The sequence below is a fragment of the Hemicordylus capensis genome, chromosome 17 (assembly GCF_027244095.1).
Source record: "Hemicordylus capensis ecotype Gifberg chromosome 17, rHemCap1.1.pri, whole genome shotgun sequence".
In the NCBI taxonomy this organism is placed as follows: Eukaryota; Metazoa; Chordata; class Lepidosauria; order Squamata; family Cordylidae; genus Hemicordylus; species Hemicordylus capensis.
The window spans coordinates 14,180,819-14,201,184 of NC_069673.1; the positions used below are offsets into that span (position 1 = coordinate 14,180,819).

The 20,366-nt window shown below is 52.2% G+C and overlaps 3 protein-coding genes, 1 long non-coding RNA gene and 1 other non-coding gene across 5 annotated transcripts; 1 reads left to right on the forward strand and 4 right to left on the reverse strand.

The window, feature by feature from the left end:
* Positions 1-1,601: 1,601 nt before the first annotated feature.
* Positions 1,602-8,638, reverse strand: ZMYND19 (zinc finger MYND-type containing 19). Its single transcript, XM_053281628.1, has 6 exons — positions 8,407-8,638; positions 6,049-6,108; positions 5,112-5,218; positions 3,888-4,028; positions 3,205-3,385; positions 1,602-2,255 (listed from the first exon to the last, which is right to left on the reverse strand). Exons 1-6 carry the CDS (start codon positions 8,455-8,457, stop codon positions 2,112-2,114), a joined length of 684 nt encoding a protein of 227 aa, XP_053137603.1. The 5' UTR covers positions 8,458-8,638; the 3' UTR covers positions 1,602-2,111.
* A 2,005-nt stretch (positions 8,639-10,643) lies between these two features.
* On the reverse strand, positions 10,644-15,513 carry LOC128338770 (uncharacterized). Its single transcript, XR_008312692.1, has 2 exons — positions 15,447-15,513; positions 10,644-11,084 (listed from the first exon to the last, which is right to left on the reverse strand). It is a non-coding gene; the product is annotated as an uncharacterized LOC128338770 (long non-coding RNA).
* Positions 11,442-15,207, forward strand: STPG3 (sperm-tail PG-rich repeat containing 3). Its single transcript, XM_053281658.1, has 7 exons — positions 11,442-11,611; positions 12,184-12,251; positions 12,460-12,603; positions 13,263-13,351; positions 13,921-14,032; positions 14,620-14,745; positions 14,965-15,207. The coding sequence occupies exons 1-7, from the start codon at positions 11,496-11,498 to the stop codon at positions 15,096-15,098; spliced, it is 789 nt and encodes a 262-aa protein (XP_053137633.1). The 5' UTR covers positions 11,442-11,495; the 3' UTR covers positions 15,099-15,207.
* A 600-nt stretch (positions 15,514-16,113) lies between the features above and the next one.
* On the reverse strand, positions 16,114-20,227 carry RPL12 (ribosomal protein L12). The gene is made up of 7 exons (XM_053282231.1): positions 20,069-20,227; positions 19,021-19,094; positions 18,464-18,562; positions 17,454-17,535; positions 17,014-17,100; positions 16,298-16,410; positions 16,114-16,199 (listed from the first exon to the last, which is right to left on the reverse strand). Exons 1-7 carry the CDS (start codon positions 20,103-20,105, stop codon positions 16,194-16,196), a joined length of 498 nt encoding a protein of 165 aa, XP_053138206.1. The 5' UTR covers positions 20,106-20,227; the 3' UTR covers positions 16,114-16,193.
* On the reverse strand, positions 17,227-17,356 carry LOC128339133 (small nucleolar RNA SNORA65). Its single transcript, XR_008312860.1, has one exon. It is a non-coding gene; the product is annotated as a small nucleolar RNA SNORA65 (small nucleolar RNA).
* Positions 20,228-20,366: the final 139 nt, after the last annotated feature.

Genomic DNA, 20,366 nt, shown 5'->3' on the forward strand with positions numbered 1-20,366 from the left:
TTGCAGCCCGCCCTGCGCCTGCGCGGCATTCTTTGGCGGCAGCCGCAACCCAAGTCTTCCATCAGAAGCGGACTTGCTCCTCTGCCCCCCTCCCTTTTGGTTCTGGGTGTTGGGTGGGTGCTGTGCCATCTGCCTCTATAAGCACAGCACAGGCGAACGGGAGGAATGGCCTCCTTCGGAGTGGGCTCTTGGCTGCATGCCCACCACTCATGGGCAAATCCACAAGTTGCACCTTTCCCCTGTTCCGCTGGGGGATCTCGCACATCCCGGTGGGCGACCAGAGGAGCAAGTGGCCAGCACTTGGGTCCAGTGGCTGCTCTCCCCAACTGGAGGCCCTTGGGGATTGTACATGGCTACTGGAGGGTTCTGGACACACATCTTGGCACACACACACACACACAACTAGAGGAGAGCTGCTCTGGTGGTAGCAAGCCTGACTTGTCCCCTTCGCTAAGCAGGGTCCACCCTGGCTGCATATGAATGGGAGACTAGAAGTGTGAGCACTGGAAGAGATTCCCCTCAGGGGATGGAGCTGCTCTGGGAAGAGCAGAAGGTTCCAAGTTCCTTCCCTGGCAGCACCTCCAAGAGAGGACTGAGAGACATTCCTGCCTGCAAACCTGCTGCCAGTCGATGAAGACAATTCTTAGCCAGATAGACCAATGGTCTGACTCAGTATACGGCAGCTTCCTATTTTGGCTCAGCCACAGAGGATGCAGGCAGTTCAGTTTCACTCACATTCTCCAAATCTGGACCGTGTGATCCAGAGCGATGGTTAAACCAAAAGTACTAGCGTCTCACACAGTCTGAGCTTCTATTTCTGAACTGGAAGCCCCCATTAAGGGGCTCCTGGATCTTAGAGGGCAGCCACTCTACTCGCAGCATGATAAATGTCCTACACAACTTTACTGGAAAAACATAGTGGCACCCAGTTTGCGACTGGCAGCTTGCCCCCCCCCCCCGCCCCCAGCACATAACACTATCGCAACAACTCTGTCCTGTCCTACCTCCAAGAAACACAAGTTTCCATGGGGAAAGGACTCCAAAGTTGTAGGGCAAGAATGCTCCTGTCCCAACAGAACGGATTCGGCACGTAGCTGCTCTTCTTCTGGGGTGAAGCTTCTAGGCAGAGCTTGGGGGTGGGGTGGGGGTGTTCCCTGAGCTACTCTGGGCCCATTTTCAGTTAATAACTGGACGGGCCCACAAGGAGTATGCTGGGGCTGCAGCCCGCTTGGGTGTGGTGGCCACAGCACCTGTCCCATCCCTGCGCCTTGTAAGCCTCTCCGCCTGGCAAGTCCAGGTGAGGCGGCACCCCTGCGGCTGCCTCACTCCAAGGCGTAACGGTCCCTGCGCACATCCCCGGGCGGAATGTGTGCAGAAGGGACTGTCTTGATCCAGGACAGCTGGGAACCGGCGCTGGCCCCCACCGCAGAGAAGACCGAGAGGAGGGGAATGAAGTTTCCCACCTGAAGCTCAGGAGCGGGCTTCCACGTCTCTGGGGTGGTGGGAAGGCCCTGCTCCGGGGGAAACAGCGAGAACCAACTCGGAGGGGGCCAGGGGGGGAGCCGCCCCAGCGGGAAGGAAGGAAGGGAGGGAGCCGCCAGTCCATTGCAATCTTTTACTCGAAAACACAGCTTCCATGCAGAGTTGACGGCGGATGTCTGGGCTCGCTCCCCTGGCCTTCTCCCAGCCACAGCGGGAGGCAACGCTTTCGCTACAGGACAGTTATTTCGACCAACAATGTGTTCTCACCCCGAACATTACAGTAAATGAGTCCTATATAAGAGAACTGCTAACCAAAAAAAAAACTGTACACAAGTTTACAAACATATTAACATATAAATAATTGGGAAGCTTCCGGCCAGGACAGCCTCCGCAGTAGTCTTTTTGCTCGAGGCTAACACTGGAAGGGGAGAGCCAGTCCCGTTCCTCAAGCATCACAGGGGTTGGTTTGTAAATATTTCTCTCTCTCTCTCTCTCTCTCTCTCTCTCTCCTCTTTCCCCCCGTTGTCAGTGCCTCTGGCTTCAAGTGAGCAGTCTGTGCAAAGCCGACACTGCCCTGCGCCCTCCGGGAAGGCGCCTTGCGGCTATGGCCTCTGCGGGCGGCCAGCCAGTCATCGCTCTGGTCCGAGCTCTTGCTGGAAGACTCGCTTCTTCTCCCGACAGTGCTTCTTGTGAGCCGGCCAGTCCTTCTGCTGGCACTGCGAGCCACAGTACCGCGCGACCTGGCAGCGCCCACAGATGTTGAATTCGCGTAGCTGGAGAGAGGAGCACGGGGAAAGGCGTCAGCATCCCCTCCAGCGGGGCGGGGGGGGGGAAACAGGGAGAAGCATCCCCCCAACAAGCCAACCAGAAGCCCCAGGGGGTGGTCTGAAGGCAGCAGAGGCCTCGCTACAGCAAAGCAGTGCTCACTGGATGGGAGCCCACCCAAAGGTCCTATGCATGCCGTCAGGGAAGGAAGCAACGTCTCAGTAAGCAAGAGGATACCCCCTTTACAAAACAAAATTACCTTGACAAGGATTCTAGATAGGGATAGGGCAATATTTATAGAGCGTCTGCTTTGCACACAGACAGTCCTGGGTTCTTTCTGCATGCAACAGTCAGACCCTTGTTATCTCCAGGTATGGCTGGCAGAGACCCCACCTCAAGCTCTGGAGAGAGACTGCCAGTCCAGGGAGACACTACCAAGGTAGACGGCTCAATAACCCAACTCCGCAGAAGGTAGCTTCATATACTCAGATGCTTTTAGTGGCTGGAGTGTTCGACTAGAGAGGCCAGAGTTCAAATCCCCATGCAGCCATTATACTTGCTGGGTGACTCTGGGCCAGCCACTTTTCCCTTAGCCTAACCTACCTCACTGGGTTGTTGTGAGGATAAACATAGCTACGTACACCACTCTGGGCTCCTCGGAAGAGCGGAATGTAATAAAAATGTGCATTATTTGTTGGTAAAACTCATCAGGACTCTCTGTGTGCTTTCCTCCTCACTCCAAAAGCTCCACTTCTTTCCCTCGTGATCTATACCTACAGATCCTTATTTGCACTTTTCCTTCTACAAAAACAGGCAGACTGAGCACCATGACTGACTCCCTTTTCCAGATTACTGCTGCTTGCCCAGCTTGGACAAGCAAAAAGGGTACACACGGAGCAGTCAGCCCAGGAAGAGGGACCCCGTCATCTGTAAACTGGCCCCGGGCCGGGGACGCACCTGTTTCTCAATCATCGTGCAGGGAGGGTAGTGGCATTCGTAGTATGTGCAGGAGTTCTCCTCTTCCTCCACGACGTCACCATTAGCGTTATAGTAGCGCGTCACATTCAGCACGGGAAACTGCTCCTCTATGGGGTCCGTGGGGAGCTGCTGTATCGCCAGCCAGTATAAGCTTTGTTCCCTTCAACAAAAACCAGTCTACTCAGAGACATTCTCTCTCACACACAAACGTAGCGCCCCTACCGTCCAAAGTTAAAAGGGGACAATAACCCTCACCAGTTAACACTTAGTAGTGACTAGCTTAATCTGTACAGTGCCCTGTTTATGGCCTCTGCAGGCATTCTCTCTTTAGGCTAGGGGCAGGCAAGCCTTGCTGCTGAACTACAGCTCCCATCATCCACAGCCACAATAAACAGTGACTGGGGATGATGGAAGTTGTAGTGCTAAAAGTTGCCACCCCTGCTATTAGGCCTTAAAGAACCTTGGAGAAGAGAGCCAGCCGATCCTCCTAGACCAGGTCAGGTCAGAGAGTCCCCGCAGCTTGGATATTTCCATTTCCCCCAGATGCAAAAATTGCAATAACAAGAAACCCAACCAAGGCTATCCCAGTGGAACCATGCCGGGGGCCTCTCTGACCCTCATCACGCCGTTGCCCGCAACTCTTCAGCTGCCAAGGATTTTACCTTTGTTTACTAGAAATGTCTTCGGCTTTGGGTCTCCAGCCCCATGGAACCAATCGCAGGTTGTCCAGACGGTTGTCCACTGTCACTGCGTTGAGATGCACCACCTGAAACCCTGGGGCAATGCCTCCCCGATGCCTCTCCCTGGAAGAGACGACGAGCAACTTGCAGTTCCCAGCAGAGGATATTTGGATGCCCCAGTCGGCAACTCAAGCAAGTGACAAGGCACGAGAAGCCGACCCCCTACGAAATGGTGGTTTGCCACCATTTAGGCACCACCAACTATGGGGAGGGAGAGGGGAACCTTTTCTCTCTGAAGGTTCAAACGATGAGAAGAAGCAACAGGTCAGAGACAAGTTACATCTTCCATGGTGCAGAAGCACCCTGTATGCTAGGTGAGGCTTCTAGCCGCCCTCTCCTTTTTCATTCAGTTTGTGCATAAGAAAAGCTTCCTTCTGTCAGCAACTGGGACCCTTTAGCTCCCCAGGTCTTAAGAAGAAGACTGCTAGACAAGTATTTGCTACCCAAAGCAGCTAAAACTCGTTGCCCAATTTTAGAAAAACTGAAATCCCTTTTCCAGTAGGGTACTGAGTAACATGTGACAGCCTAACAACAGACAACATACCTACCTAGCTAAAAATATTGTCAACTCCCAAATATCTTGATGGATTTCCAAAATTATTTTCCATTCCCAACATTTATGGATAAAATAATCTTGAAAATTCCACTCTCTGTTCTAAGTAGCATACCCTAACATCAGGTTTATCTATGTCCAACACCGAGTTTACTAAATTTGTGTGCCGCTTTTCATCCCAAAACAGCTCTTAATATTAAAAACAAACAAACCCACAGGACAAATTCATTAACACTGCAATGTCAAAGCAACTAAAATTCCACCAGAAAACCTGGAAAAAACAGAAACCGATAGCCCAATTTTCAGTTTCTGAAGAGTCATTTTATTGACCAGACCTCACTTGCGATATTGACAGGACCACCATTCCTAGTTTAACATTTTTAGTCTACATAGTTTATAGTCTATATAAATACGTATTTAAGCAAGAGAACTTGTTTGGAAAACTTGTGAAGGAAGCACGAGATGGGAAGAGGGACATTTCAGTACAACTCAGATCCTGCTACTGCTTAACACACCGCGAAGCCCAGCAATACAGGCTATACACACGTTCTGTGGAAACTCACAGTATGTTCTGTCCACACAACAATACCCACCATAGTAACTCGTGCAGCAGCCGTCCGGATCCCCGTCCTCGGTTTTTGTCAAATGCATAAGCAAAAATTTTAGCACCATTTCCGTCAGCATCGACCTCCATCCGAGCCTAATCAAAAGGAAAAGAGCACATTGAGAGAGCGAGAGGAAGGGGCTGGAGTGGAAGGGGGTGGGTGGGTTAGAGAGGCTTAGTGGGTTTCTAATGGAAAGTACAGTCCCTCCACCCCAATGGGTCTGCTGTCAAATCCTGTTGCCACAGAAGGTGCTTATCCACATCTTTCCATGAATCCCTGAGGCTGGTAGTTGTGGGAGACTAAAAGGAAATCTTTGGAGCAGCATTCTTTGTTGTAGAGTGAAGGGGCGGTCCTCACTAACCCCCAGTGCAATTGTTTATTGGGCTTGTGCAAAGCTCCAGCCAAAGCTAAATGCTCCACACAGTCTCCTGGGTACCATGTGGAGATTACCATCCTCACCACGCAGTGCTGCACTTTGCCCAGAGCCAGTGGGGTTCCTTTAAGCCCCTGCAGCATCTCGGACGGTATGTACAGAGTGCTGGGAAGTGCTCTCCCCACAGAGCTCTGAAAAGGGGGCCCCTGTCTCTCTTAAAGGGCCCTCCCAGCACTGAGAAAAGCGCAGGTCAGCACAGTGGGAGACAGCTCTCACATAGATGGTTTTGTGCCCAAGTGGTCACTGTTTGAAAAACAGCAAAGATCACTGCTTTAGAGGGAAAGATGTGGCCAAGCGCCACCAGTTACTGACCTTATATGTCTTTACATGAAAGCAAGCCCCACCTGTGTTTAGTGGCGGTTGCTCCCAGGAAATGTACATAGAATTGTAGCCTCAAGAGCGACTCAGAGAAGGCACTCTTAAAGAGCTGGACAGTGAAAACAAGAGAGGAAAACAAGTGCTCAAATGACAAGGGGAGGGCTAGATCCTTACCTCAAAAGAGTAACTCTCCACAAGTGGAATGTCTTGCTCATCTATCAGCGTATACTTTGTCTGAAACGAAAGAGGTAATTCAGGGTTAAGTATTCCATACTGAGGATACATTTCCCAACACATTTTCCATTCATTTCACCACAATGCTAAGCTAAACTATCCCAGGGTGTGTGAAACTTTTCCGTTACCCCAAGGGCATAGCTTCTGTGGTCTACTTTTCTACAAAGTGGATGGACAACTTTCGCAGCCTTGTCTAAAGCAGAGAGGGAAGTTGCTGAAGCACTTGAAGTTCACTCCTTGCAGCATCTCAGCCTGTCCAAAAGGTGCTTCTCTAGGCAGGACTGAAAGATTCCTGCCTAAAACCTTGGAGTCCTGCTGCCAATCAGTGACAATACTGAGCTCGGTGGACCAAAGGTCTGACTCAGTATAAGACATATTCCTAGATTCCTAGAACAATGGTCTAATACTTCCTATACTCCTAGAACAGCAGCTTCCTATATTCCTTGAACAACCTAGAATTTGCTAGCTCCAGTAGCCAACCAAATGCCCCCAGAGAGCTCACAAAGAGAGCTGGTAGTTGGTTGGAGGAGGCAGGGAAGAAATATCACACCTCCCAAAGATTAATTCTTGCTCAGGGACCAGCAGTTGCCTCTCAGAAAGAAATAGAGGCTTGCCAATAAAAGCTTATGCCATAATACATACACACACACACACACACACACACACTTACTTTCCCTTCCCAACAGATTTACAAATACCATCATCTCTGGAATGTATAAAGTTTCCTATCCTTATCTCAAGACCAAAACCACAAAAGTTGCCATCCTTGGGTTACATGTTCATTCATCCCAGGATAAGCAATATCACTAAACAACACTCACAATATTATTAATCCAAAGTACCGCAGTCAGAAACAACAACATAGAATTACAACACATACGCACACACAATTTCGCCTTAGTATAAACAGAAAAGTTCAGATATCTTCTCAAACTTTACACAGGGGAAAGGTTTTTTTAAAACAAGGCTTTCAGACATAGCAATTATAAGCCTTGGCTATCTAGCTCCAAAGAAAAAGCCCACAGACTACGAGGGCAGCTCAGGGGCTACGGGTTCAATCTCCAGCTATTTTCGGGTGACAGAAGGAGAACAGATTTCCCTGACTGATATACTGGAGATAGAGCAGAGAATTCTGAAATGGCTGGTCCGAGGATCGACTACTACAACAACAAATATTTATATACTGCTCTTCAACAATTCTCAAAGCGGTTTACATAGAAAAATACACAAAGAAGATGATCCCCTGTCCCCAAAGGGCTCACAATCTAAAAAGACACATAAGACAACAACCAACAGCTGCCACTGTAGGGATGCTGTGCTGGGAGTGGATAGGGCCATTTGCTCTCCCCCTGCTAAATCTAAGAGAATCACCACTTTTAAAGGTACCTCTTTGCTCAATTAGCAGGGGTTGATCTGACAAGGAAGCTTCATATATTGAATCCCATTGTGGAGAGGGAGCCATAGCTCAAAGACAGAGCACCTGCTTTGCATGCAGAAAGCCCCAAGTCCACTCCCAGGGATCGCTGATTAAAAGGATCCTGAGGCAGGTGACAAAAAAGAACCTATGTAGGACTGGGAAAGACTGTCTGCCTGAAATGCTGGAGAGCTGCTATGAGTCAGAGCAGGCAGGTAGGTGGACCAAGGGTCCAACTCCTGGGCAAAGTAGCTTATCATTAAGGGCCATAGCTCAGTGCCAGAGCACCCGTTTGGGATGCAAATGATCCTGGGCCCAATCCCTAGCCTCTCCACTTAACAGGTTCAAGGCTGAGAAAAGCTGGTCTGTCCGTCTCCAAGACCCTGGAGAGCTGCTGCCAGTAAGAGGAGACAACAGCTAGCTAGATGGAAGAGCAGGGCAACTTCCCATCTCCCACTTTGGGACGAGGCTGCTGTGCTGGCAAAGCAGGGCAGACGGCCCCAGGTTCAATCCCAGGCAACATCTCCAGGTAGAGCTAAAATAATAATCATCATCATCCCTGCCTGAAACTCCGGGAAGCTGCTGCCAGGCAAGCCACAGCTGGGTGGACCAAGGGCCTGACTCAGGACAAGGCGGCCTCCCACCTGCCCTCCGGAACTACTTTCCCACCCTCTGAAAGGGGAGAAGCCCAGGTTCCTAGGGGGAAAGCAGGGAGGTCGGTGACGTCACAGAAAGAGGGGGAGCCCGCGTGACGTCACAGAGCAGGGACGCTTGACGTCACGGGGAGGGGGCGTCGCGCCCCGGCCCTCCCTATCCTCCACCTCCACCCACCCCCCAACCCCCGTTCGAGGAGGGGGGACCCGGCGGAGGGGCCGCGCCCGCACCTTGCCCGCCACCCGGCCGAGCCGCACGATGCCCAGCTTGAAGTCGGTCATGGCCTCGGCCTGAGGAGGAGGAGGAGGAGAGGGGCGGGGAGGAAGGAAGGAAGGAGGGAGGAAGAGGAGGAGGGGGAGGAAGAAGAGGAGAGGAGGAAGGGGGCCGCGCAGACGGACGGAGACGCTGCCACGCGCCGCCGCCGCCGCCGCCTCCTCACGCACGCCCGAGGAGAGGGGAGGGGGCGGGGCCGCACGCGCCGCCGCCAGCCTGCCCGCCCGGCCAATCAGCGCGCGAGCCGCTCGCCTGCGTCACTCAGCCCTCGACGGAGAGGCGTCCTCGCGCCCGCGCCCGCGCGCCTCGGGACCCTGGTCGGCCCTCTGGTGACGTCAGAGCTCCTCCTCCTCCTCCCCCCCGACTTCCCCAACCCTGGAGGGAGGGAGAGAGGGGTTGGGTAGAAAGGGCCGCCGAAGGTGGAGGTAAACAACAAAAAGGCTAGAGTCGCTCCGTTCGCATTTGAAGCGGTTCTGCTTCTGGATTTGGGGGGAGGGAGTAGGAGGTCGCGTTTCAGACGAGGCTTTCTGAAGCGCTTGAGGGTGGGTTGCTCTTTATTCTGTTTCATGGTTTTGTTTTATGGAACAACCATGTTTCATTATTATTGGGTCTGTGGATTTCGGAGTGCTTGCATTTTGTTTTTTGATGGGGTGGGGAAACAATCAAACCTTTATTTGGGTCTTAGGTCAGCAAATAAAACATGTGATTTTATTTTGCACTGATAATTCTATTTATTTTGCCCCGTTTTTCCTTGTGTTGTACGGTTTACGATTTGTTTTTCTTTTAATGCATTTTGACACACGGGACTGTCTTCTGGTTTTCTTGAGTTTTGCCAAATGTGCTCCTCTGTAAATTCTAAAAAATATATGAGCATCAAATTTCACAATTAAAAAGTGTATTTTTAAAAAAAGACTGCCCCAACTGAGCCCGGAAGTATGATATGGAGTAAAGAAATGTCACTCTAGTTTATTCGTGTATTTCTAGAGAAAGCTACATAGACCATCTCTATGGGAGACGACGGGGAGGTAGGCGGCGAGGTCTGATGACGTCAAAGCCGCGGGAATTCCACTTTTCAGAGACTGTAGAGTGCAGCTACGAACGGGTTAAAGTGTTGCCTGGTTGGGAGGACTGCGCACGCGCCTTTGCAGGTGGGCGGGTCTGAGGCTCCAAGGCGCGCTCTCCGCCTTAATGGGGTCACCACCCGCGACGGCCAAAACCCGCTTTTACTAAGAAGCGCAGACCTGCTGCGCACCATAAATTCACCACTGGTCTACCGTAAATCCTATAGAATCGGATCTTGAAAAAATTATATCCCTTCTAAAGCCTTAAAAAGATGGCTAATTTGGTGGTCTGCACAAGACTGACAGGAGAGCTGATCCTGTAGCAAGCATGACGTGTCCTCTTAGCTTAGCAGGGTCTGCCCTGGTTGCAAATGAAAGGGAGACTAGAAGTGTGAGCACTAGAAGAGATTCCCCTTCTTAGAGGATGGAGCCGCTCTGGGAAGAGCAGAAGGTTCAAGTTCCCTCCGTGGCAGCATCTCCAAGAGAGGGCTGAGAGAGACTCCTGCCTGCCACCTTGGAGAAGCTGCTGCCAGTCTGGGTAGACAATCCTGACCTAGATGGACCCAGGGCCTGACTCAGTATATGGTAGCTTCCTATGTTCCTATGATTTGTTAACTACACAGGGCTTAGACTTGGAAGCAAGGTGGACACAAGCCCAGCCTGTAAAGTCTGTGAGGAGTCTTCCTGGAGTCTCAGTTAACTTAGCTGACAAGAACACAGGAAGCTGTCTTATGCTGAGTCAGACCCTTGGTCCCTCCAGCTCAGTACTGACTACACTGACTGGCAGCAGCTTCTCCAAGGTTTCACACAGGAGTCTTTCCCAGCCTTGCTTGGAGATGCTGCCAGGGCTTGAACCTGGGACCTCCTGCAAGCAAAGCAGATGTGTTAGCCCTTCGCTACAGCCTCATCCCCTTACACCTTTGGCAGAAGGAGCCATCTGTTTAGTTTTGCAGGATTGAGCTGCTCTTTTTTTTTTTGCTTTTATTATTGGTTGCAATTACTACAAATATACAGAGAAAAAGGAATATCTCCATGTTAAAAACACATAACAATTCACTAAACTAAAAAAGAGTATATTGCCCTCCTGTCTCAATTAATTTAGCAACGTGCTAAAGGAAATAAAAGAACCTCAGTCAACTTGAAACCTTCTTTTTATTAATTGTTGGCATCGTTAAGTATCAGAACATTATTCTGTTTTCTCATGATACATTTCAGCAGGGGTGCTCAACCTTCGGTCCCCTGCTGTGCTTGGACAACTCCCATCAGCCACAATGTGGCTGTGGATGATGGGAGTAGTAGTCTGACAATAGCTGGGGACTCAGTGTTGAGACCCCTGTGTTATATTAGCTATAAACTTTACATACATATATATTAAATAGGTTAGATGTTTAATCTAGAGATCACAAATCTAGAAAGCTCACCGACTGCTTTCCTTTCCACAGTGCCCAAAATCTCACGGTTCTCTTTCTCTCTCCATGCTTTTCATCAGCTTCAGGTGATTGGCTGGAAGAGTTTCAGTTTTGCTCCATAGGAATGCCGGTTCAAACGCAAACGTCAAGCACTGAAAATGACATCTTTATGCCAAAACATTTGCTTTTAACAATCCTGTTGGATTAATCCCTCTTTTATACACAATAGAGGAGCTCTACAAAGGAGAACCGGTTCTCTCTCTAGTATAATCTTTTTCCCCCTTTATGTAAACAGTTTTGAGAACATTGGTTGGAAAACAGTGTATAAATATTTGTCAAGAGTCACTATTTGCCATAGCCTAGAAGAGCCAAGCTGAAGTTGAGGGCCTCAGCCCAAGGATCCCGCTGTGCCCTGCCTCGCCTGCCGCCTTGGGGGAACCCGGGCACAATCTGGCGGAACAGAACCCCAAGGGCCGCAGAACCCAAGAACCCGCCGATGTCACACACCACGCAACCGCCTCTCCAGCCGACAGAGAGCTGGGGGCCAAGACGCACCAAGACCGCTGGGCCACCGCTATGGAGTTCAAGCAGAAACAAATCAAGTTTTTGGCCCAGCAGTTCCTGGACAGCAGCCAGGTCAAGAAACCCCGAAAGACACCCCTGCTGTATAAGAGGCATGCACAATACCCATGGTAATGCAGGCCGGGCCAGCCCCTAGATATCCAAATCCAACCTGCGTCCCCACCCAGCTAGATCAGATTGAATGTCCAATTGCTGGGTTTTCCTGAATCCAAGACTAGGTTGTGTGCATGTATAATAAATAGACCTTAAGTGGCGCAGCAGGGAAACGCTTGACTAACAAGCAGAAGGTTGCCGGTTCGAATCCCCGCTGGTCTGTTTCCCAGGCTATGGGAAACACCTAGATTGGGCAGCCGCGATCTAGGAAGCTGCTGAAAGGCACCGTCTCACACTGCGCAGGAGGAGGCAATGGCCAACCCCTCCTGGATTCCACCAGACAACTACAGGGCTCTGTGGGTGCCAGGAGTCGGAATCAACTCGAGGGCATACTTTACCTTTTTATACAGCAGGTATAATAAATATCCGGACGAAACAGCCCCCTAAGGATAGGCAGAAGATCAGAGCACCTGCCCCCGCTAGGAGAGAAGAGAGCAGAGTGCTTTGCCTGCTGCTTTTCCCGCCTGCCTCCTAGCCTGGCCCCTCGACCCTTCTCTCCCCCCATTTGCGGCATGTGTTTGCTTTCCAGGAGCCGCCTGAGCAGAGAAAGCAGCGCACCGCCCCTCTTCCCCGATATTTATTCCGCCAGGCAGAACAGTAAGTAGTCTTGGCTTTGGATTTGCCTGCAGGGAGGGTTGCCAACGACTGCTCACACAGGAGCCAAGCCAGACCTTTTTCCAGTCAGCTGGCAACCCTACCCATCCAGCTCATGCTCTCTTCCTCGGCACGCTGCAGCCCTTCTGAGTGTGGCCTCCTTTGCTGCTCTGTTGCCTCCGCAGCGAACCCTCTCTTGCTCTTTGCCTAGGGCGGCGGGCAAGCCCGGAGGGCCGGCTGACGCTGGTGCTGAACATGGATAGTCCTGGGCCAGCAGCCTACTCCCCTCCCAACGTCAACTACAGGGAGACCAGCGCTCCGTCCTACACCTTTGGGTGGAAGACGCCGCCGAGAGGTACTGGAAGGTGTGGAGGAAGGGGAGATTCTCCTGCCTCCGGCTAGGTTCAAAGCCGCTATTTCAAGAAAGCTGCAAAGATCTACTTGAGCATCTCGGCTCCAAGTCCCCTCCCTGGCAGCATCTCCAAGAGAGGGCTGAGAGAGACTCCTGCCTGCAACCTTGGAGAAGCCGCTGCCAGTCTGGGAAGACATTACTGAGCTGGATAGACCTTATGGTCTGACTCCATCTAGGGCAGCTTCCTAGGTTCCGAGTTTGTCAGATTAACATTCAAAGCTGCCCTTGACTGAGTCAGACCCTTGGGCAACCTAATCCAGCCTTGTCGTCTCTGACTGGCAGCAGCTCTCCAAGGTCTCGTGAGTTGGTCGCTCCGCTGCTGTTGGTGTGCCACAACAAAGCTTGTAGCCAGCCGGGCTAGTGAATTTCCCCCCTGCACTAGTTGTTTTTGTGGACTTGTGTGCAAGCCTGTTGAGGGAACTTGGGACCTAGAGAGAACTGCTGAGAAAACCTCAAGAGGTGGAGATGACAGAAAGGCTCCTTGTTTTCCCACAGGGGAGCCATCTATGGGCATCTTTAGGGGACTCGTGTTTGGCTAGGTACACTCTTGCTCTTGGAATGCCTCTCTGTACTGCAACACTTGGTCTCTTCTGTTTCGTTAGAAGGCGGAGGGCGCCGCGCCTGGCAGAAATCCTGGTTCCAGAGCAAGCATCCTTTCACCAAGAAAGCGGATTTCATGCGTGAGACCAACGTAGGTTTTGCTTGTGGCCTGGAAGTTGTGCCGCAGAGCCCGGTCAATTGGCATGGAACCAAGGGCCCTGGGCAGGCAGATCTAGCAGGATTTCCTGCACTGGGGTGGGCAGAAGTGAGCCTGGGATTCCCAGGTGGGTTGCAGCCGATCAGGAGGTTGAGAGCCTCAGTGGCCTCTGGCTCTAAAGTGGGACCGTCTTGCTAAAGAGTTCGGACCACCGCTGTTCCTTAGAAATCAAACATGCCCGAGCTGGCTGCACGTTCATCACTTCTATCAGCCTCAGCCTTCCTCAGCTGCAAAATGGGAATATCCAGTGGCTGCCTCTGACCAGGCCTTCGCACGCCACCCTTCTGGCTAGTTCTAGAGCTCTGTGTTCAATCCCTGAGCTGCACTAAATCAGAAGGAAAGGTCTCTTTGCATGCGCAAGGTGTGTGCCTCACAGGAAGCAACGGACTCTGCCTTCAGCCCTGGCGTTGCACTTCGCTCTAGCTGGTGACCTCAGAGGTCTAGTTTAAAAAATAAATAAATCCTCATGTCTGCCTCTCACCTCTCTTGTCTGCGCTTTGCAGTGGCCCTCTCCGCTCGACTACGGCCGCCCCCTGGGCTCGCAGCCAGCCAATGGGCCCAGTAGCCCCAACTTCACCATGGGACAGAAGGGAGAGTTCAGTTTCATCAACAAAAGTGAGGACGCTGCGGGAGGGAGAGGCACCCTCAGCCTCCTGTCTCTTGAGTTCCGTTTCTCTCCTGCTCTCCCCCCAACGCCCGAACCTCAGGGCTGCATGCCGGGTTCTCCCATTTCGTTCTCCGAAGAGCCCTGCAGGGTAGGGCAGGCTGGAGCCAATGACATCTGGCTGTGGATGATGGGAGCTGTAGTTCAACATGGGACCTTTGGGAACCCAAGGCTGGGAATCCTGAATTAAGGGGGCCACCATGGGCTGATTTAAGTGTTTTGCAACTGAGTTTCCATGGGTGCGACTCACTCTTGGACCGGCTATCTTGTCGTCCTTAGACATAAATTGCCCTTTTGTAAAAACAGAACCGTTTAAATTAAGGTCAGGGGAGGGACCAGTGGCCCCCCGGCTGCTGCTGGACTACAATACCCATCATCCCTAGCCCAAATGAATTGTGATTGAAGAGGATGGGAATTGTAAGCAAGAACAGCAGGAGAGTCAAGGGCCGCCTACCCCCAAGGAAGGGACTTCTTGCCTTCTTCCAGAGCAGACAGGGACGTGTGTTCCTTGCACTCACCCGCTCTCTCCCCCCTACAGACACCTTGAACCACCCAGCCCCCAACAGCTACTCGACAGACTGCGCCTACTTCCACATTCTCCAGAGAGCGCCAGCCATCATCATCAGCCCTGCCCCACAAGCCGCGTTCCGGTGGGCAAGCAAACGTGAGAAGTGGCAGAAGCCCTGGGGGGACCACCAGAGGCCCTGTCCATTGAGCCGCTGAACCCTCTTCTCCTCTAGTGCAGGGGCGGCCACCTGGAGATGTGGGCCTCCAACTCCCAGAATGTCTGGCTGTGGGTCACTGAGGATTTCAGTCCAAAAACAGCTGTGGGGGCAGAGCACAGGGTGGGAACGGAGCGCCATCCACCCCTTCTCCCTTTCAGAGGGGACGCCCGGGCCTGCCGCTTACAACGTGGAGAGGGGCCACACTGCCCGCCTGCCCAACTCCCCGAGCTTCTTCATCCAAGGAGTGAGGCGCCCCAAGAAGCACGAGACGGGGCCCTTCTCGACGCTGTAGTGCCACAGGACGCAACGGCAGCCACGCCCCGGCCGGACCACACCGGCTCCGGCGCAGTTTCACTTCCGGAGGCAGCTCTTGTAACTGAATACAGGCTGGAGTTTGTTAAGCGCAGAGTGCTTTGCCTTCTGTTATCTGAGCGGCCCCGGTGTCAGCATTGCACGGAGAGAGGTAAAACGCTCTGGCCAAATACAGAGACGTGGTTAAGAGTGACATTTGAGAGTAGGAGAAGAATCCCACCATTTTACTTTGTAGAACAAGTTGGCAGCCGTCGGGGTTGTAGAGAGAGAATGTTTAGGACGGAGGACAGGAAGGGGTCCTACTGAAGAGATCACTCTCTCTACCTACCTCTGCTCCGTCTCATCCTCGCATGCCTTTCTCTGTCCTATCCATAATCTTTTAGAAGTGCAACATCCTGGGGAGGGAAGAGATGCCAGGTTCGTACTCAGGAGGAAATTAGGCAGCTCGACTTGCACAGTTGTAGAATTTGAAGTTAAAGTTTTGGCCCAAGGAAGCTATCAAAGTGTTCACCCCCCACTTCCACAGGCAACAACAGGTCATCTCTGGGTGGGTGTTTGCGGAGGCTATTTGACACTTCGTTGCTGCAACCGACTGACTTGCCTTTGTCACTCAAGGCAGGGTGGATTAGGTCTCCTCCTGATGGGACACCCCTAAACTCATCTGCATAACCCTGCCCTATAGGCAAGCAGGAGTAACCCACCCCAGCAGCCTCACTTCCCCTGGTCTGGAAGTCATGAAATGTAGCTTTAAGAATTGCAGAATTGTGCAGTCACGTGCCAGTGGACGTGGCTGGATTCTGAAGCATGCTTTTGCTTTCGAGAAGTTTCGGTTATGTTGAGCACAAAGAGTTTTGCATATGCCCAGGCCCACTTGGGCAGTCCTCTTGGGTCCACTCCCGCCTTCTGCCCAAGTTGTGGCGGGTATGAGGTGGGGATCAGAAGCATGCCCCAGGAACCAGACTATCACACACAAGAACCAGGCGGTCACACACAAACGCTGGACAACAAACTACCTTTTTTAATTATCAAAACAGGCGACAGAACTTGCTGTGTTGAGTCCGTTTCAGCCGCAGTCTTAGTTCTGTTGAGGAAGAGAAAGAGATAGGCCAGTTCAGTTGAGCAAATCGGCACAGAGCCCAAGACAGCTGTCTGCTAGCTTCAGAAAAGAAAGGCACTTACCGCCGGACATTCAACAGCACCACTGTTGATATCGTCAATGACGTCATGAGGGTGTCTCCCGTCAATATTGCAGCCAACAGACTGGGCTGTTCCCAGGATCTCCTTGATGGTTCCTGTGGAGGCATTAAAAAAAAGAAAATAAAGTTATGAGGCAGGTAACTCCAGTCACTGGCTCACGGGCATTTGAAGTTCCTCTTATGCAGTCTCACTGGAATCAGTGTCCCGTTTCAATGGGAGTACTCGTGAGTGCTTGTTTCCTAAAGCCTGCCAGTCGGGCTGAGCTTCAGCATGCAGCCAGCTCTGATCAGGAGCAGAGAAGGGTCTTCACCCTCCTCCCTCCCCTTCTGCAGCAGACACATCCCTGGGGATGCTATCTTCAAGCATGGCTGCAGTGTGGGGAGGCAAGACGGCTCCGAGTCCCCACTGGGATCCCATCAAGTGCCCCAGAGGTATTAGTCCCCCCCTGCTGGAAACCCGATCTTGGACCCAACAAGGCCTACCTTTCTCGCCCTACCTGGAGATGCTGTGCAGAAGCAAACCTGGGATTGTCTACATACAGAGCAGAAGCTCTCCTGCTGTTCTACAGCCCCTCCCAATTTCCCTATATAAGGTGCGTGCTTATTTGGGGAGGGGCCACAGCTCGGCAACCAAGCTCAGGCTCTTCCACCAGCCGCAGACCCAGACGCTCCACACACACCTTATTTTTTAAAAATTACCTGAGAGCTCCCGGGCCAGAGACCGGTGCCGCATCTGCCGAGCGATATTCAAGATCTCGTCAAAGCCGACACTGCCACTGTGCTTAACTGTAACAAAGGGGGGACGCGGTCAGTCTTTGGGCCCCCACCCCAGCAAAAGGGTCACCAGGAGAACCACAGAGGAGGTCACAGAGAGAATCACGGGCCCTTCCTCCCAAAGAGGGACCAAGGGCCATCTGTTCCCAGTCTTCGGCACAGAGCTGCCCACAGAGAGAGCAACCCTGTTTCCTTGAATGGGGTTTGTTCTTAGCTCACCACTGGAATGGACCAGCCACGGTTGAAGTCAGGCAGGCACAGTGGCGGGTGGCTAGTGGCACGATGGAGGGACAGGGCTGCCGGCCCAGATGTCTCCTCAGTCAAAGGTGCAGCCGCAGCCAGACCCCCCCACCCCGGACACTCACTGTTTTTCTGCTTCTTGCGATCACGTGGTGGTTCTTTCAGGGCTTTGATGATCAAGGCGGAAGCGGACGGGACCACCTCAATCTGGAAGCAAAGGGAGCCACATTGGAGATTTGGGAGCAACTCTGGGTGGCCGCGGCTACTTTGCTAGCCAGAGGCAGCATGGCGCCTCTTCACTCAAGTGGAGTGGACAAAGTTCTCCCCCTCTCCTGCCCAGGTCCCCAGCTTCTCAGTGGGCTGCAGCCAAAAAGAAATACCAGAGGTACTCCACAACTGCAGGAGAAAGGCATGCAGGCTGGTGGAGTAGGCAAACCTTACGACACGGTGGAGATTCGCTCTAGCCACACTGTGCCATGCGGCATCAACTGTGCACCATCACCATCCAAGCAGAGAGCAATGGGGTGTTTTACACCTCTCTGGGAACGTCCCCTTCGTTTGCGAAGAGAGATTTTCCTCCAGGAGGAAGCAAGGGCAACCCCACGGCAGTGGGAAGGAAAACCCACTGCTTAGAACATAACCCTGACAATATTCACGCTATTGAGGTCTTGGAGGATGGAAGCATTTTTGTGCATCCAAAGCTAGAATGGGCTTTTTGCCTTTGAGGAACAGCTGGATTGCTAGCAACGTCCGGGGTATGTGCGTTTTGAAAGAAACTTTTATTTCACCAAGATGAGGAGAAATTGTGCCAAGGCTGAAGCCTTCATGGAGCCACTGAAGCATCTTTTTCTAATCCTGATTTGGGGCCACTGGACGGTGGAAAGATCTCCCAAGGAGCCCACTTCAGTTGGAAAGCATTCGAATCCCGAGGCCCCTGGCTTGCTGCACCCACCCCTCCCCGAAGGACCATACTTCAAAGGCCTGGCCCCAGAGACCTCCCACACAGCAAGCTGCGTGGTACTCATTTTATCGACCTCGGAAGGATGAAGGGCTGAGTCGACCCTGCCAGGATTACGGCTCGCAGCACCAGCTCAGCCAGCGGTTTCGGAGCCATCCCTTCTGGCGTTGCCTGTACCTGAGCTTGCCTGTTCTGGATGGTCAGCTTGACGGTGATCCTCAGGCCCTTCCAGTCTCCAGTAGCTTTGGCAATGTCATCCCCTACCTTTTTGGGAGACTGGGGAGGAGAAAGAGAAGAAATGTTGGAAGGACGATCGGTGGCCAACACAGAAAGCAAAACGCTTGCACCAGGGTAGCTCGCTTCACTTTGGTAACTCGGTGGGCGTTTGGAAACAGAAAGATGCAGAATTCTGGACCCTAGAGAAAGTTAGCCACGGGGCTATTTAGAAGCCCGTGAATATGAAAATGATATCAAAACATCTTTCCATACAGGGCTTCACAACTTCAAATCTCTAGCTGTATCTGGACTACAACTCCCATCATCCCCAGCCAGTGGGTATGAGGGATAATGGGAGCTGGAGTCCCAACGTCTGCAGGACTACAGTTACGTAGCCCTGTTCCAAGGTACTGAGGAAGTAACTTTCTATCAAGCCGCTTAAGCAGCAGAGATTTGGCCAGCCTGCACCCAGATCAAGTCCAAATTATCTCAAGAAGCAGAGACGGGGAGATACTTACCAAACCCAGTGGCCCGATTTTAGGAGCCAGGGCCGAAGTGGCCCCCACTTCACCACCTGTGCATCTGAGGTACACTGCAGGGAAACGGGAAAGGAAGTCAGCCCAGAGACCAGAGCAGAGTTTCATTCAACAGCCAGCCAGCCTGGGCACAGGCAAGGCGCTGCCCAAGCAATTCAGGGGTTCAGACCAACTGCAGCTCATAGCAATTCACAGCCATTCTGCCTCAATGTGCACCCCCCTCTCTAGGAGGAGTGCTGCTCTTGTGGCAGCAAGCATGAATATTCCCCTTGGCTAAGCAGGGTCCGCCCTGGTTTGCACTTGGATGGGAGACTGCATATGAGCACTAAGATATTCTGCTGAGGGGGTGGGCCGCTCTGGGAAGAGCACCTGCCCGCTTGCAAGAAGAAGGTTCCAAGTTCCTTCCCTTCCTGGCAGCATCTCTAGATAGGGCCGAGAGAGACTCCTGCCTGCAGCCTTGGAGAAGCCGCTGCCAGTCTGGGTAGACAATACTGAGCTAGATGGACCAACAGTCTGATGGCATAAGGCAGCTTCTTATGTTCCTTCCCATAATCCTAAGTCTCCAGAGATCATACAAATCAGCACAAACCAGAAAATACTCTTTGCTTTCCATAAGTAGTGCTGTCCATACATATGGCACATCCCAAAAGGGAGAAAGAGGCCTACCCCATAGGGCTGCCAAATTAAGAGACTGACAGGAGGAAGACCACAGAGAAGAAGGGAAAGGGAAAAGAGGCAGGGAGCAGACGGGAAACAACAGGTTTGTTGCCGTACAAGCCGAAAGGTATCTGCCCAAAGGGGTTCAAAAGCTAGAACTGGGCACAACAGAAAAAGTGTGATAAGAAAAAAAGAACACAAGTTGTTACATCGATATTTCGCGACAACAAAGGGCTGAAGCGCGATCTGTACACGCAAGAAAGCACTTCTGCATGGTATTCCACAGGCCTATCTGGTTGTGCGAATCCCGCCACCTGCTACTACTAGCCCTCTGCCCCAGAGGAACCATCACGGCCCTCGCCTCAAAACCTACCGACTTTAATCTCATTGGGGTCAAACTTGGGCGGCATGGCGGCGAATGGTGCGCGGGGCTCAGCACCGGGCCGGATGGAGCCGGATTAAAGGAGACACGAAGCTTCTCTCCACAACCAACCAAAAAGGAAGCGAGAGCGCGATTCTGTCAGATATATGGGCCAAGATCTCGCGAGATCGCTGTGGCTCAGAGTGATTAGGCTCCTCTGCAGTTGAAAAATCCACTTCCGTTCCCAACTGGAAGTGCCAATGGGGACCGCTCTGGGACTTCCGTTGCTACTCACGTGTCCTCCCCACCC